This window comes from Phalacrocorax carbo, chromosome 4, assembly GCF_963921805.1.
Source record: "Phalacrocorax carbo chromosome 4, bPhaCar2.1, whole genome shotgun sequence".
In the NCBI taxonomy this organism is placed as follows: domain Eukaryota; kingdom Metazoa; phylum Chordata; class Aves; order Suliformes; family Phalacrocoracidae; genus Phalacrocorax; species Phalacrocorax carbo.
This window is the reverse complement of record NC_087516.1, coordinates 26,828,871-26,845,438: the sequence shown is the minus strand read 5'-3', so window position 1 is coordinate 26,845,438 and position 16,568 is coordinate 26,828,871. Positions and strand designations below refer to the sequence as shown.

The 16,568-nt window shown below is 40.2% G+C and overlaps 1 protein-coding gene across 12 annotated transcripts in view; it reads left to right on the top strand.

Moving 5' to 3' along the window:
• Positions 1–16,568, top strand: part of APBB2 (amyloid beta precursor protein binding family B member 2) — a 193,092-nt gene that overhangs the window by 70,627 nt on the left and 105,897 nt on the right. For all 12 annotated transcript variants that reach the window (XM_064449328.1, XM_064449329.1, XM_064449332.1 and 9 more), the window contains one exon: positions 7,254–7,363. In XM_064449328.1, coding sequence (XP_064305398.1) covers positions 7,318–7,363 — 46 coding nt within the window. In that variant the 5' untranslated portion in view covers positions 7,254–7,317. Of the gene's footprint in view, positions 1–7,253; positions 7,364–16,568 lie in introns of those variants that run through there.

Sequence of the window (16,568 nt, the reverse complement as noted above, 5' to 3'; positions counted from 1 at the left end):
GGTCTTCTGGCAGTAGGTGCGTTCTGCTGTGCTCCCTGCTCCTGTGAAAGGGTAAAACAGAGGGCGTGGGGATTACATCATTTAGATGCTAATGGGCAAGATGGCTAAACTGGGAATTTTTGTCTTGAGTAACAAAATGAAGTCACTCTCTTAAATTACATTTCAGTATTTAATGGAGGATACCAGCAAGATGAAGGAGGTGGTGGTTTTGTTTTTGTTTTTGTTTTCTGTCTGAACAGCTGACGAACATTTTTGGTTTAGCAGATACATCAGTTTGGAGAGAGAAGCTGTAGCTCATCCCATTAGTTAATCGAGAGCTGGCAAACATAGAAATTATGACATTTTTCTGGAGCTTCCAGTTCTGTTTTGTCTCAGATACCAAGTTTTGCACCCATTCTTGGAAGGACAGCAGCAACATTGTGTTCATTCCTACAAGATGTAGGGGGCGGGGGGAAAGTGGAGAGTAGTGATGAAATGCTGTAACAGAAGATCTAGCTATGCTTGAAAAGCTTCCCACAGAAAACAAAAGCACAGTAGCATCTCTAACTTCAGAAGAAATAAGTAACTTCTCATTTAGAATTACTGCTGTTACCTGACAGTCAGCTTTGAAAAATGTTTTTCACTGATCTTGGTGTAAATGAGATGCAAAATGCATCACTGCAACCCTAAATATTGTCCTCTTGGTTTAGGCTTTATGGGAAAAACTGTGTTACCTGGTGATGATTGCTTTGATCATGTAATGCCTTTGCACTCCAGCACAGCTCCGCACCTTGCCAGGCTGGTACGCAGCCCAACGTCGCTGCAACCCCAGAGGTTCAAAGCATGGCAGTAGTGGTCTTGTCAGCCTGCACTTTTTTTCTTGTGTGTGCGACTTGAATTCTAGCTTAACAAATCCCCCACCAAAGAGCAAGTACAATTGTTAGCTGATAGCTGCACTGGAGTGAATGAAGCTACCTTGATTTATAACAAATTGTCAATATTGTAGACAGTGTTTTTTCATTGAGTTAAAACATATATGGCCTGTATAGTTGCACATATAATGTCCTGATGCTTTCTTACTGCTTGGTTGAACAAAATCTGCATTGAGATAACTTAATGTAGAATAAATAAATACAAAAAGCAGGTGTGTTTTACTGAGCAGGGGATAAGGGCCAGGGAACCATGAATGACTTGATCACCTAGAGCAAGCTGCATTCAGACTGCAGAAGTACTAGAATACTAAATTTCAGAAAAATGCATTTTTGGTGGGTTAGGGAATCTATGACAAAGCCCCAAATATGAATTAGGGACACCGTAGGAATTTTGTCCACATGACTAACACTGATGATACCCCCCAGAACCGGGTGGGAAATAATAACATACATCACCGCATACAGTGTATGGGAACCTCAACTAAGAGGGCAGGTGACACAGTACCTGTACCTGGCAAAGATGACCAAGAATAATCAAAGCCCTCATGAAGGACTTCTCAAAAAATGGAGAGTAGGGAAAGCATCCAAATAGGAACTTGTTAGGGGGGGAAGTTAGAAGCACAAAGACAGCCAAAAAGTATATAGGCCAGAGAATTGCAAGTGAGAATGATTGCAAGAAACAAGAATTTGAGTAGTGTGAATTTGTTGGAAAGAAGAATGGTGGAGTTGCCAGGATTTTGGGGCAGGACAGGACTTTCCAGGTCTCTGAGCATATCTGGTATCTGGATTATGCTGCATCCCAGTCAGGTCCAAGTGTGGTAAACCAGTGGCAAGCGAGGCAGGGCTGGAGTGCAGGTGGTACATCCCCTTGGCCGTAGGGCTGTGGTTGCCTTTCCGGTTCCTTGAAGGCTTTTATCCTGCACTGGCGAGCAGGGCTGAAAAGGAGCGAGTCCTTTGGTAATTAGGGCAGCTTCCTGCCTCTCAGCAAAGCCAGGGGTAGGAAAGCATAACCACCTGGATGTGAGCGCTCCCAGACAAAACTGGAAAGACAGATAGGTCTCTTGGGTAACAGAAGACTTGGAAAAAAAAAATTTCTGAAATGACAATATATTTTTTTTAAAAAGGTGGTAGTTATTAGATAAACCATAATGGATATGAATCATTGACCTTTTTCGAGGTTATTACATTCGCAGTGGAAGATGATATTTGGCTAGTAGACAACAAACAGCAGGCAGTTTGGCGTGAAATATCCGTATCCAATAGCTGTTCCCAGCACAGAAAATTGATGTGCTGTCTCTGTATGTGCCTCCAGAAATCTGCAGCACAAATTCCTAATGGCCTGGCTGCACACTTTGCTTGTTTGTTTAAATTGTGTTTCACTAACATTGACCTACAGGTGATGCTCCAAGTGGCTGCTCTGAATGCAGGCAAAGTGAGAAGCAATTGACTGTGGGAAGCATATTTGCATTATATATGCAAATATACGTACATAAATATACAAAATTTTATGTGTATATACAAATACACTCTCTTATCTCAAAATAATGACCCATCCACCAGCCTTACAGGCTTTTTCCTTTCTCTCTCTCTCTTTCTCTCTCTCTCTCTCTCTTTCTCTCTCTCTCTCTCTTTCTCTCTCTCTTTCTCTCTCTCTCTCTTTCTCTCTCTCTCTCTCTTTCTCTCTCTCTCTCTCTTTCTCTCTCTCTCTCTCTTTCTCTCTCTCTCTCTCTTTCTCTCTCTCTCTCTCTTTCTCTCTCTCTCTCTCTTTCTCTCTCTCTCTCTCTTTCTCTCTCTCTCTCTCTCTTTCTCTCTCTCTCTCTCTCTTTCTCTCTCTCTCTCTCTCTTTCTCTCTCTCTCTCTCTCTCTTTCTCTCTCTCTCTCTCTCTTTCTCTCTCTCTCTCTCTTTCTCTCTCTCTCTCTCTCTTTCTCTCTCTCTCTCTCTCTCTCTCTCTCTCTTTCTCTCTTTCAGTATCTGAACCGTTTGCTATGGTGAACCTATCTTGTATAGCACCTGTGGCCCCTGTGTGTTGTTAAAGCAATGCAAGGCATTTCTCTTACCCATTCCCTAGCAGGGCTATTTCCTGGTATTCAAAGCAAGACTTTAAAGGTGGGTTTGTGTTGTTTGTCACAATATCATGCAGAGAGTACTGGAATGTAACTTCTTGAGTAGGTGTCCCTTGAGAAACTAAACGGAATAACCTTTTTTCTTTCCCTGCTGTGTGTAGCTGTTCCTTGTTAGCATTGAATGATGTAGTCAGTCACACTAAATGACTTCTGTAGATAATTTGTAGTCATTTCTCTTTTTTTTTGTATCATTTTTCTTGGACCCATGAGGGTAGGTCTGCTAGCAATCTATTGTATGAGACTATAGCAGCCAGTGTGAATGTACTTATAATTGTGTTTGAACACACACATATTTATAGCAAATGTTGCTTGCAGAGAGCCAGGGAAGGTCAAGGAGTCAGCTGGCCATTTAATACCCTCATAAGCAGCAGCATGCGTGAACAAATAAATTTGGGTAAAACCCATGAAAGGTTTAATGTCCTTTAAAAGTATGGAGGTTGGCCTATGAGTTGATTGTCCTTAAACAAAAGATTAATGGAATTAGTTCAAGCAAACATGACCCTATGTGCTTTACATCTGGACATACCTCTTGGTTTGACTCTCTCCTTTGGTGGGGTGGGGGGAAGCACTAGAACTTAGACTTTCTTTTCTTCAGTAGTGTCAAAATATTAATGCAAGTTAAAATGAACCTCTTATGTAGCAGTTACAAAAATTAAGAAATGTAAAAGAGCCACAACAAAAGAAGCCATTTTCTTGACAAAGCTTAGGAAGATGACAGGTTCAGCTGAAAATCATGGCAGGCCTCTTGGCAAGATGATTTATGTCCTCATTATGTGTGATGATGAGTAGCTGGTAGCTCTGTCACCACAAGTCCTAGAAAAGACTTGGCATGAGGTGAAGTTGATTGTGCTTTCAGGTGCCCCTTTGGGTGGCAGGTATGCAGTGATAGTACTCAGGTTTTGTTTCCATGGTTGTAATTGCTTGCAGTGTGGGGCTGGTCACCTGAAACAAGTCAGGGAAGTTAATCAAGAAAGGACAAAAAATAGATTTTTCAGGCAGAGCCAAATCAAAACATTTCTTGAAGAGAAACCATAAGGCTGTATGTGCATTTCTGTATATATAGATTTTAATTCAACTATGAAGATGTAAAAATCACTTTAGAACACTTCTAAAGCAATTTTGCAGCAGAATAATGATTAAAAAAACCCAGAAGGCTACTGCAAAACACATTTGTTAGAAAACAGATGTGGGTGAGCAGGTTAAAAACTAATACTAAGATGACCTGATCTGACATATTAGGTACATTCAGGTTTAACTCAGATTTATGCGCAGTTGTGGATATCTAAGTTGTATACCTTTGAAAACAAAATAAACCCCAAACCTGTGCTTGGAACTTTTGAAAGGAATATTTGAGACCTCCTTCCATTTTGTCTACTATTCTCATGGATGTATATGGAAGATAAGTGCTAGTTTTCAGATGCTTTAGCTATGGCATTTGGTTACCAACAAGGTCACTTACATTTCTGTGGGAGTTCCCTGAGCTTGCTGAAGCTCAGGAGTCCCTCTGAGATTTACCCGAGGTGAGTAGATGTGTTTAAAAGGCAGGTTCATTTGGCTGGTCTGGTCATAAACCAAAGATGGTTCTTGAAAAAAAGAAAGAAAGAAAAAAAAAAACAAACAACAACCACCCAAACTCAGGCAGCATCATAATTTGTCTTGATCTGGGTATGTCCTTGCTGGTACATACAGTCCTGTATCACTATTATTTTGCAGGGCAGTTTAACTTCACTTACTGTGTGGGACTTGCTTCTAAGTTGAATTTTGATAGGTGGCTTTAATCCAGGTTGTAAATCTTTGCAGTTCCCATTTTATGCAGTAACTAATGAAGCCTTTGCTATAATGAGAATATATCTTTATGTTGCCTTTTCCACTGAGATTTCTGGGGTTTTGAAATGTGATATTTAACATGGTTATACCGTTGGGTACCCCTAAGAGTTATTTATTCCCATGGTGGGCACACTTCTTTAGGAAAACTGTACTCTCGTTCAGTTCAGCTGTTTGAGAGTGTAGTTGTGGGGCCTGGAATTTTGAATTTTAGTTTATATCTGTTAGGTTTTATTACAATATAGTGCAGAAAGCCCCCTCTAATGCCGTGCTGCTAGATAGGGAGGGAATAGTGTGTCTCAGGTGTAGACATTTGGTATAATTCAGTGAGTGTTATTGCTTTAGAAAAGTGTACATCTTTCTAAAAGACAAGAATACATTTATGAAAAATGAGGAATCTTGCAGCTCCACACATACTGATGAAATTCTTTCACAAGCTAGGGAAAAGAATTGTGAATACTGTCATCTGGTTACAATTCTTGTTTCTCCTCAGTAAATTTTTTTTTAATCCTTACACAGCTAAGGACTGTTTTGTTGTATTCTGCTATGAATTATGAACTTGGTGCATAGGTATTTGAGGGGAGTAAAAATACTAATGAATTTGGGGTGAGGGGAGGCTTAGTTTTTTCTACTAATAAATATGTTTTGGTGTTTGGTTGCTGCCGTGTTTTAAATTTTTTTAAAATTATTATTCCTATAGATCAGGAAAGGGGAAGCAGCCAGCTGCAACTACTTTCTTGTACAGCATTATAATGTGTTTAATTAGAAGGCCACTACAGAAGTTGGAAAAGGTCTGGTTGGCCCATGGCAAGGAGTTGTCCCATATTGCCCTGCAAAAGAAATGCAGGGTTTTTTGACTGAACGTTAATTTTACTCTTTACTGCTCTTCATGTTAACAGCCAGAATTCTCCTTTTTGTTGCAAGAGAGTGCTGCCTCATTGATTCACTGAACTTTCTCCATTGAGGAGAGTTGAACAGGACACACTTTGTCAGCACCGATCTGGGAAATAATGGAGATCTTTACCTGTTTTTTGCACTGTCAGATATGCAGCCTGGTAGGTGTCTGCATTTCAGAAGTAATCCACAGAGACTGTAGCTATATTATGTAACTACATTTTATGTAATTTTAAGCACAGGCTGCCATGGTCCTGTTCTTTCCACTTGCCCTCACTAGATACCAATAGTAGTACAACCACCATGAGCCGGTTCAGGAGCCTAATCTGGCCAAAAATACATTTTTGTGTGGAGTTTTAAGCTGTGTTGGCTCCCAGACAGCTCACTGGAGAATTGCATGGACACCAGTATCTATAAAAGGCTTATCTAATTCAGGAGTAAGATGGTGTCCTGCTTGATCAGGGAACTGATGTATCTGAAGATTTATGGAAATCTCCCAGTTTCGGTGCAGTGCTGTTTCATCTATGTCCTGATATTTCTCTCTGTTTCCTGGATAGGTCAAGCTTGTGCTTGTAGCTGCAGCCTGAGACAGTAAAAATCCTTGGTGAATTAGGAAAAACACTCCCCAGAATTTGTTGCTTCTTTGGTCCTCCTAACAAGGGAGAGAATGAAATAAAAGGAAATGTATCTTTATAAATTGCATGGTTGACATGCCGTGCGTATTGGAAGACATCTGGGAACTTGAAGGCTATTCAGAATAGGCTAAGGAAAAGGTAAAGCTGAGGATCAGCTGAAAGCTGTATTTTAGCACAATCTTACACCAAAGAAAGAAACAATGGAACTTGGTTTTAGACTACAAGATTTTTATGCTAGTTATTTGACAGGTTCAGTAGCATTTCAATTAAGATTTTGGAGTTATGATTTTTTTATTCCAGACTGACTGTAAGATGTACCATGCGTTTCCTGTTTGCTTGGGTTTTCGATACTTCAGGAAAACTGGTGCACTAGTAAATAGCCTGCATTCCTGTAAAGACACTTTGGTTTTTAGAGACAGATTCAAAGGAATCAATGTTATGTAGCACGGATAAGTTCTGCTTCTATAGCAAACTGTTCATAAACTTGTTGCTTAATGATTGCTTCACAAAATTTAAGACAACATTGTTATTACATTTCACCTACTGGCTAACTGTATTTAAAGCCAAAAGCAAACTCTTTCTTGCAGTGTGTGTTTGTTCTGTCTGCATCATGGGCCAAAAGAAGCTACTGTATGACCTGAGACTTCTTGTGCCTTAAAATTTATGTGAGCTTATTAATGGAGGCCAACCACTAATAATAAATTTGTGCTGCATGTATAGCACAACAGTACATCTCCTCTGACAACAGGATTATGAATAATTTATAGGTGTAGTTATCCTGAAATTTGTAGGGGTCATTAGCATTTTAATGAAAAAGATACAGCTGTTGTACTAAATCTTCACTTTTTTTTTTCTTCTCCCTCAGTTAAGCGTTTCGATCCGTACTTTGAAAGCGGCTGACAGCGTGCGGTAATGTGCTGACTGGCACTATGGGCAGGCGGTACCCGGGGGCTCACTATCGGCCAAGCAGCTCATGTATGTATGCAATTGGTCTAATTTATTTGTCACTTTATTACTTTTGAAGGCTGCTAAGTTTATAAATTTTGAAATAGTATTTATAAAGGATGATGACGTATTCTAATCCATGCCAGCTCTCCTCTGTGTGTATACCCAAATGGTAAGTATATTGATGTACGTTTAAACTGCAAAGGTGTTTTCTAGAGCTTTAAAAAGTGGCTTGCAGTGTGATTTGACCAAGTCTACTGCAGTGTGCTGTGTTTTGTGTTCAAGGTCTCCAACTTTATTATAGGGGTCAGAAGTTCAGCTGTTATTCCTCTTCAGTCCCATCCCAAGTTTTTAGTACCAGACACCTTTAAATTAACAAACTACTTGAGCTCACCCTAAAATGTCAATGTGCACTATAGCTTTAATGGCTTACAACTGCAACTAACTTATCCAGTTCAGATTATTTATATGCTCGATTTCAATACTATTCATGTTGGTTTTTTTCCGCTGAATTGTGTTCTATTGGATTATATTATCTCTTACTGAACGTTGTCTTCTGTGAAAGTGCAAAAGGCAACTCCTAAAATTTATCACCTGCACCTTACATTGAGTAAGCAGACATCTCTCCTGCCAGTGCAGATGGCAGCCACCAGACCGCAGTGGTCCCACAGTGTGGGTTGTGTGAAATGAGCTGACACGACCTTCCCTGGAGAGCTCCAACTCCAGAAGGCTGATGCCAGGCCTCCTGCACTTTTCTGTTGATCACTCAGGCTGCTGAGGTGAAGCTGCAGTAGGTTAGCTTTTGTATTCACTCTTCCTTCTGCTGTAGCAGAAGAACATGATCCCATGTGGCTTTTCTTGGCATTAAAGCCAGCTGAAGAAGCTCTCACTTCTGTACTGTTCTTTCTGTTCTTTTGAAGGCTTCTTTAAAAGGCAGGCATCCAGTTCCATGTGTACTTGCACTGGCTGATGCCAGTAGTAAACTGCAGTGAGAGCTCCCAGCTGTGGCAGGACAGGGACTTCCTAGGGTGGCTTTGCCATCAGATATGAGGAACTGCACTGTGAGGTCCTGTATTCAGAACTTGACTTTATGGGATGTTTCCCTAACCCCATGGCTAAATCCTAAGAAGTAACAAAGCATGATTGCTCTCTGTTGCAGGCTATTCATAGGTGTCATGAACATGTATGTTAAAATGGTGCATTAAAGCCAATTTAGATACTACTTTTCCAAAGAGTTTGTCTTGGGTATTAATGTCGGGATATTGTCTGCACTAGAATGGTGGAAATAAACAGTTGCTACAGTTTTGCCAGGTCTCTGGTGGTCAGGTGCTGGAGTATAGAATTGGACTGATCTCTTTGAATCACTTGGCATAAAATCTAGACACTGGCCTTCAAACCTGGCCTCTCGGCATATGCAGGGCATGATATCTGTCTCATGCCTAGGCTTGAAGCTCAGAACTTTAAAATGATCTAGTGTAGAGGTAGGTAATCAAGTCTTTCCCATTGCAACTTAGAAAGTACAAGTAATGGTTGTTAAATTCTTACCAGAAGAGCCTAGAATGTTTTTCCAGTTGTCTAATTGAGTAGTTGCAGACAGTGAAGAACTGGAATTGTTTGCTTGGGGAAACACTGGGGTTCCCATCATCTGCCAGGGCAGAAACTTGGGTCAGAGTCAAATGGTGCCAGAGCTCCCTCTGTTTGAGGACAGAGAGATCAAAATATCTACTCCTTGAGTGCTGTATGCTTTTCTTTAGCCAAGTTTTCCCTTTCCTTAACCTGTCAGGGTTTCTAAGCCAGGAAACTTGCTTTAGTTTTGTTTTGTTACTGTATGATTTGTGCAACTTCCTGGTGCCTAACGTAATAACTGCTTTGGGCATCCAACAATAATGGCATTGAAGCTGCCCAGTCTTTGGGAAATGTGGATCATAATGAAATCTCTGATAGCAGATTAGATCAGTGAAAGTGCTGGTAAAATACCTCATTTTGCTTTTGTTTTCTTTGCATAAATAATGAGTAATTGCACCATCTGAGCTATTGTGTTTCACATTCATAGTTGTTGCAGTCTTAATGTTGTACCATTAAGGACTTGGTGCCACGCTAAGCCTTAGTCCCTGACTTTTATCTTCTGTCTGCACATACATACACAGCTAAATAAAGTCTGTGAGGGGAAGAATTGGGTCTGTGTGGAGTATGGAAGTTGTATTGCTTCTTTGGTGGTGAGATAATATTTCATTCATTTATGACGTTGACAGTTTTGAATGATTTTATAAATTTAATAAATACAGTACTGCATAGTCTTAAGAGAATAGCAAAAGATTTTATATTCAAGTATTCAAGGAAACACATAATTTAAATAGGAAACAATTTTTTTGTGCTGAAGATACAAGAGGTGCTGAAGATACAAGAGACAGTAAGGTGTTTAAAATGTAAAGTTGAAGGATATATTTAATTTAACAGGTGCATGCTAGTTTAGACTTCTTAAAACTGTAATTGAAGGGCAGTGATCTCCCTTGATTACTGACAATAAGCAAAGCAGCCTTGGGTGTATCCCTGGCTCTGTCTAGCACTGCTTGTCCTGACTTAACACTCCTTCGTGTGCTGTTTTGTTGCTTTTTATTTTTTCTTTTCTGTGCTTTTCTGTGAAGAATATGGACTAAGGATGTATAGTCTCCAGCCCCTGAGAAGCTAGGTTTTGTAAACAGATTTCTTTCATTAATTTCTTGGGAGCTTCATTTATATTTTTCTAATATTTGCTCATAAAACCCACTTTTCTGGACTGTCTGCAGCAGCTCTCCTGAAGACACAATATTGTTTGTGTTGTTAGGTAGCTTCAAATTTCCTTTCCTGCACTGTGTTCTGTGCACAGAGTAAAAGGGTTTTGTGTATCTGGGGAAAAAAAACTTCCTAACAGGTTGTCTGTGCATATCCTGTCCCCAGCATAGTAATTAATTTGAGTTAATAGTAGTGTTTTGCACAATATTGAAATCTGAGCAAAGTCTTTTGGAGATTCTGCTGCCATTAAATGCTCAGGAAGGATTTAAACAATAAAAATAATAAAATGCACAGTTTTGTGAGAGTGCTTTTTTTTATTAAAAAAAAAACCCGCCCTTTTTTTCAGAAGGCTTTGGAAGCGAGGAAGCGCGGGAATTTGTGGGTGGTGGTTTTCGGCACTTGTTGACCTTTGGAGTGTACCAGGGCAGAGGCGCAGTCCTGCGATGGCATGTCAGCATTCAGTGGGAGGAAGGGACCCACTTGTGCCTGGAGCTCCGCAAGCAGCCCTCGCTGCCCATAGAAGACTATCACATCTCCCACCCTTAAGTCAGCTTCTTGATTTGTGGCAGGCAGAGGTGGACTTTTATTTCTTTTTTGAACTGTTAGGCATCTGTTATTTTAAAAATGGCTCAGACTTGGGGCCATATGGAATGATTAGTTGATGTAATTCTGCCAATATAATTATTAAAAGCTGACTGGAGTTTTATTTCTGAAACTTCTGATGGAGGGTGACATTCCCCCCCACCCCTCCCAAGCAAACCTTTTTGGGGAAATACCATTTTGGTGAAATGTTCATAAATCAAGGATGAAGATAAAAGGAAATGTCCCTTGTGGGAAGGCACTCCCCTGGACTGTGGAGGGGAAAGGTTTCAGCCTCTGTTCTTCCTGACCATCTCCCATGCTAGAGCTGCTCTTATAAATAATTCAATATACTTGAGGGCAGAGAGAGCAGGGTTGATTTTATAAACTTGGGGTTTGATTTCCCTTCAGGAACACTCCAATTCCTGCTCTGCCTGTGTCTTTTCAGCTTCCCAAGGAGTGCCCAGCTGGGTCCACCTTTGCACTGGGACAATCCCCTGCTGCTGGTCTTGCAAGGTGGCTGTTGCTTAATGAAACTGCTGGAAAGTCTTAGCTGTGCAGTGAAATAAGGAAATAAATGTGAGAATGGAAACATAAATAACAGCAAACCCTCTCAAAAAACCCCAGACTTCCAGTCTTGCAGCCAGTGCTGGTAACTACATTACTATCATTAGCCCAAGGTGAGTTGGTGAGAACATGTACTGTGGAGTTGGAGTGGCTCTATGGGCTTGGCTTGGAGCCACTTCCAGAGCAACAGAAAACTCACCCAAAGAGGCACTCTGACCCTCAAGGAGGAGTGTATCCACTGTGTAACTCCTAGCAGAAGCATCCCAGTAAAATTCTATTTCTGCAGAATCCTGCCCTTTTTTTTTTCCAGAGGAAGATATCTTGGTGTAAATGAGACTCACGCTTTAGCACTGCTCAGGTCACACTCGGGGGGGATGGGACAGTTTTCTCTAAAGTTGCTGAAAAGTTCCACATAATTATTGCTTAGCTGAGGGAAAGGCAGGAATGCAGACGATTCATGGAGTAAAATTTACAGAAGCACCCAATGACACATACATTGCTCTCCCTGTTAAAGCCTCTTTTGTTTAGGTTTCTACCTGTCCTAGGAAGCTATGTGGAGACTTGCACAACTTCATTGAGGCCTCTTGGGTAATCCTGGTGAAGCCCCAAAACACTTGCTGGTTCCCACAGATAGGAGCTGACTTGGAGCCTGCAGATAAAAAGCTTTCTTTAAGAACTGCGTATTACTCTGCGTATGATCTCTTCTGATTTTATTTCTGAGAATAGTTAAATAGTACTCCTACCCCAGGACCCTGGCAGGTCCGTTTCTTCTTCATGGTAAAACCAGAGGTAGAGTGCTCTGAAGCTGAAGGTTCAGAGAGCCCTCCGCTTGGGGTCGTGCATGTTCATGGAGAACCACCACAGTGGCATGGTTGTCCCTTTTCACAGGAACACCAGTTTGTTTGGTGTTCAAGTGCCTTGTGAAGACCTGTGAGTCTGTAGATAAGAAAAAGGAGTAGAGGACTTTGGCTAGCACGTCAAGGACTCAAGACTTCTCATTGAAATTCAGGCCAGTAATACTATACCTTGTTCTTTTCCACTTGTTCAACATCTGCTACAGCCAAGTTTGCTTCTTGTTGAAACTGAGCCCACTTTTAGCCACACTTCAGTGTAATATAAATGCCAGTAAGTGCAGTGGCTTTTTTTGTTATGTTCTTGTTCCACTTTATTATGGATTGATCTGTTTAGTTTATGGGGACTATAAAGCAAATACGATACTTTGATTTTATTTATGAGCATGTGGTTTTGTTTTATATATAAGCACTATGGGTGGAAGTTTCTCAGCAATATTACAATAGCATTCTCAAGGAGCTCTACTTGCTATAGCAGGCCAAGGTTGAAGTTATTCCTGTATTCTAGTACTGTAATTACACTGGGAGAGTTACTGTAGGGTATGACCATTTAGTCATCTCGCAGTGTTCTGTCAGCTTCAGTAGTACTGCAACAGTTGGTTTATAAACTCTTTGTATGTTTTGAAGTATTTCTGTTTTCTCTCACTAAAGTTTGGTTGAAGATAATAGGTAGCTTTGGCAGCTTTCAGCCTTGCTGAGAGGTAGCTCTTTGTGTCATGGGCCTTATTTTAGTTCAGCTTTTAATGGAAAAAAGACTAGAAATTTGGAGAGCTTTTCTGGTTTGATGCATCCTATGCTCTGAAATACATCCTGTGCAGTTACAGGGAGCAAGGGATATGTGGGTAGGACATGTGAATCCAATTTTAAGATGGTTTTAGCAGATGTAGTTTAAAGTGCATATATAATATCCTTACCTAGGTGAGATACAGCATATTTTTAATGTATGTGGAACAGAAGCAATCTTGTCAATGTGCAAAATCTTAATTTCCTCTGCTTTAGAGCCCTGATCATCTCATTTTGCAAAACCTGGCAATCAATCTGATGCTCTGTTCTGTTACTAAGACTTGCACTTTTTAATTTTTGCTCACAGGTCTCAACTTACTGCTAGCAATTTGAAATTATTTGCAAACACTTAAGAATTAATGAAATTAGAGGTTTTCATTCTTTATATTGAGGCTTTTGATATACACATCTTTATTCATTTCTTTCATGTAGAGTTGTAGAGAGTCTACTGAAAGATTATTACCCATTTATTTAATTTTCAGATTTTCATCTCTAGAACTCAATTTGACACTAAGCAACAAGAAAACAATTTTTGTGTACCGTGCTCTTTCAGATTCATTTTAAGATCTCAGTTATGAGCTCAAAACTATTGCTACCAGTCTGGGTTATTTGTGGGTAAAAACATTTCTGGATAACCTTGATAAAAGCTTAATATGTAACTAGCCATAAATTTATTATATGTAATTCAGAGGGCAGACAAAGTTGTAGCAGGTGAAATCATGGTGCCAGGCCATCAGAAGTTTAATTGTTAAAATATGTTAGTTTAAAAAGAGATGCTGACAAGTCTGTCTTTATGTGCACACAGTTAGCTGTTATTGGGGAAGTGGATTGTGCTTGGGAGTATGCAGTGTTGTTTCTAGGCGTATCGGGAACAGTCAAGTGTTTGCAAGCTGCAAATAGCAGGGCCACAGACAAGATGTGTGGGAGGTGGTTAATGGTGATAATCCTTTTTCTTTTCTTCTTTTTTTTTCTGTCCAGCACAGATGCTGTGTTGGAACTTACCTCATCCATTGCATCTGACAGAGGCTTAGTTAACATTTTTGCTCCTCTTTTTAATAAAGCTGTGACCTATGCATAATCTCTTTCCTACTTTTGCTGCCTGTGTGTCCTGATCAAAAAGCTTGGGATTGGGCTAGTGCCATTCTAAGCAGCTCAAAAGCTGGTGCTGGACCCTGCGGGTTTCTTTAGCCCTGTTCAGGAATCGATCATCTTTTGAATGGTTCTGCTTTCTGATTTAGGAGCTGTTGAATAATCTAAGTTAAATTTATGTAGGGCTGAAAAATCCCTGGTCTGAACTCAGTCTAATCAGTCAAAGTCATTTTATGTGCCAAATCTGGGGCCATTGATTCCTTTCTATTACTCCATGAAGCATATGGGTAGGCTGCCTGCCCTACAAAGCATTTTGGTTGCCTTTTTTTCTCCTGAGACAGCTTATTCCAGCTTTCTTTTTCATATGGCATCATGCTTTTGTTTTGGTAATTCTGATCAGGTTTGTTTACCTTCAGACTTTAAGAGATATTTTTGGATGGCACTTGAGATTGAAGTTGCAGGCTGTGGAGGACCAAGTGCTCCTTGCTTGTAAGTCATCTGAGTTGCAGCAATATAAGTTACAATTCCTGAGTTCATGTCTCTGTAACAGAGAATGAAGTTTATGCTTGTGCCCTATGTTAGCATGTGCCCTATATTAGCATGTGCATTTAAAGTAGTTTGTAATTAAAAAATAAGTCTGAGGTGTGATCTTTATTGTAGAGATTGAGTAACTTATAGAATAAAACCAAAACCAACCAAAATCAACCAACCAACCAAAAAAAAAAGTAAAAAACCCAAAACATTAAAACTCAGGAGTTTAATTTACACAACAGGATTAGAAAAAACAACTGAGGTTCACTTAGCAAATGTCACTGTGAATGTATAGATCCGATGACAGAAGGTCTTATTATCTGTGCTTGCAAGTAGCCGATAGATAAAACACGCTCCATCTTCCTGCCTTGACAACACTGGTTTTGCCTGCCAGATTGTTCCATTCTGCGCAGGGGGGAAAATCTAATTAAAGGGAGAAAATTGATTTTGGAAAAGACTTAGTATGCCATCTTGTTTTTTCCTTTACTAAATGCAGGATTAGTTGTGATTGCATGTCATGGTTATGTCTTATGTAAATGAAAGAATTGCTTTTTTCTCCAAGTGATCACTTAATTTAAGAATACTCTAGTAACAGCATGGAGTTTCAGTCAGATAGTCAAATATGTACTGATTATTTAGATGTATCTATCTTAATAAAATTATTAGTGAAGGAGTAATGGATTTCACCTGTTTATTTTTTTATTGTTTTGCCTTTTCCTTTGTAGCTGTTAGAATCTTATTCTGAGATGCATTTGAATATCATCATTGTCTCTGAATTTTTGCTGGATGAGGAGTTTTACTGGCTGTGTAGGAAGGAAAAGGGGAAAAATGGCAAGGCATACTCCACTTCAGTGCCAGAGCTCATTGAAGGATCTGCAGTTGTTTTTGTCCTTAATAACATTATTTAAAGACAGATCAGCATTATGGATTTCCATTAATAAGAGCATCACTAGAACAGAGACAGTGCTGCTGCTAGGCTGTTGCAGTTGGTTGGCAGCATGATTAGCTCTGAAGGGAAAAATGTAATTATTGTTGCAGCAGGGGCTGGCAGGGTGCCCCTTGGGAAGGAGGAGCCAGGACAGAAAGCTGGTTAGTGGATAGCAATTTCAGTAGGACTTGGTGAAGCAGAAATAGCTGGAGACGGGAGAAGGTGCATTTAGCAAGCAGGTTGAGTTGGTGATTTTGTTCCAATGTGAGGACAGAGCCAGGGTGGAGTGGAGAGGGCAGCTGTGATTCCCTGCTTGGACTCGATGATCTCAAGATCGGCAACTCTGAGGTTTGTGTGGAGTCTGCAGATGGGTTGAGAGCACATGTGCAAGCTGCTTGCAGCCCTGCTCCTTTCCTGCTCTTATGTTCCCAAAACTGCTGTGCCCACCATTGGAATTTGCTTTCCTGGCTTTGCTGAGCTTTCTCTCTCCAGCTTTCAGGCTCAGTCCAGCAGAGATGTCATTGGTGGAGGGAGCAAGCAAGAAGAAAACCACTGGCTGTAGGAACATCATTGTTGCTCTGATCTACCACAGAACTTGATTCAAGTGTTTTCCTTCCTTTTCCCTTCTGAAAGTGATGTCCCCTGGCACATGTGTAAATACATAGGCAAGAAGGAGCTTTCTTTACACTAAGAAAGCTTCTAGTCTTGATTTGGTTTCAGCTACATTTAATGTAAACCTAGACTTTTATAGGTTGCTTTTGGCTGACATCTGTTTAACTATAGCTGTTTAGCTGGTCCTAGTTGAAGAATGAATGAGAAGACTCTGTTAGGATACTTAATTAAGAACTAATATTTTAACATGGGAGTTCACCCTTTGAAGTGGAGGGAGTTAGCTAGTGTTGAGTTGCAATCGTTGTATAATGTAGGCATTCTCTCTACCTGCTTAGGCTTTACCGAGAGCTGAAGTGTGCAGGAACCGAGGCTGTAGCCATGGCATGAGTTTGTCATTAAACATTTTGTACTCAACAGATATCCTTGCAGAAAAGAAATCTGATTTATGAAGAGTTTTGTATTATTTCTTTCCTATGTTTCCTAGACACAGTGGCAGAAATAGTTGTAAGCACATAGAAATACC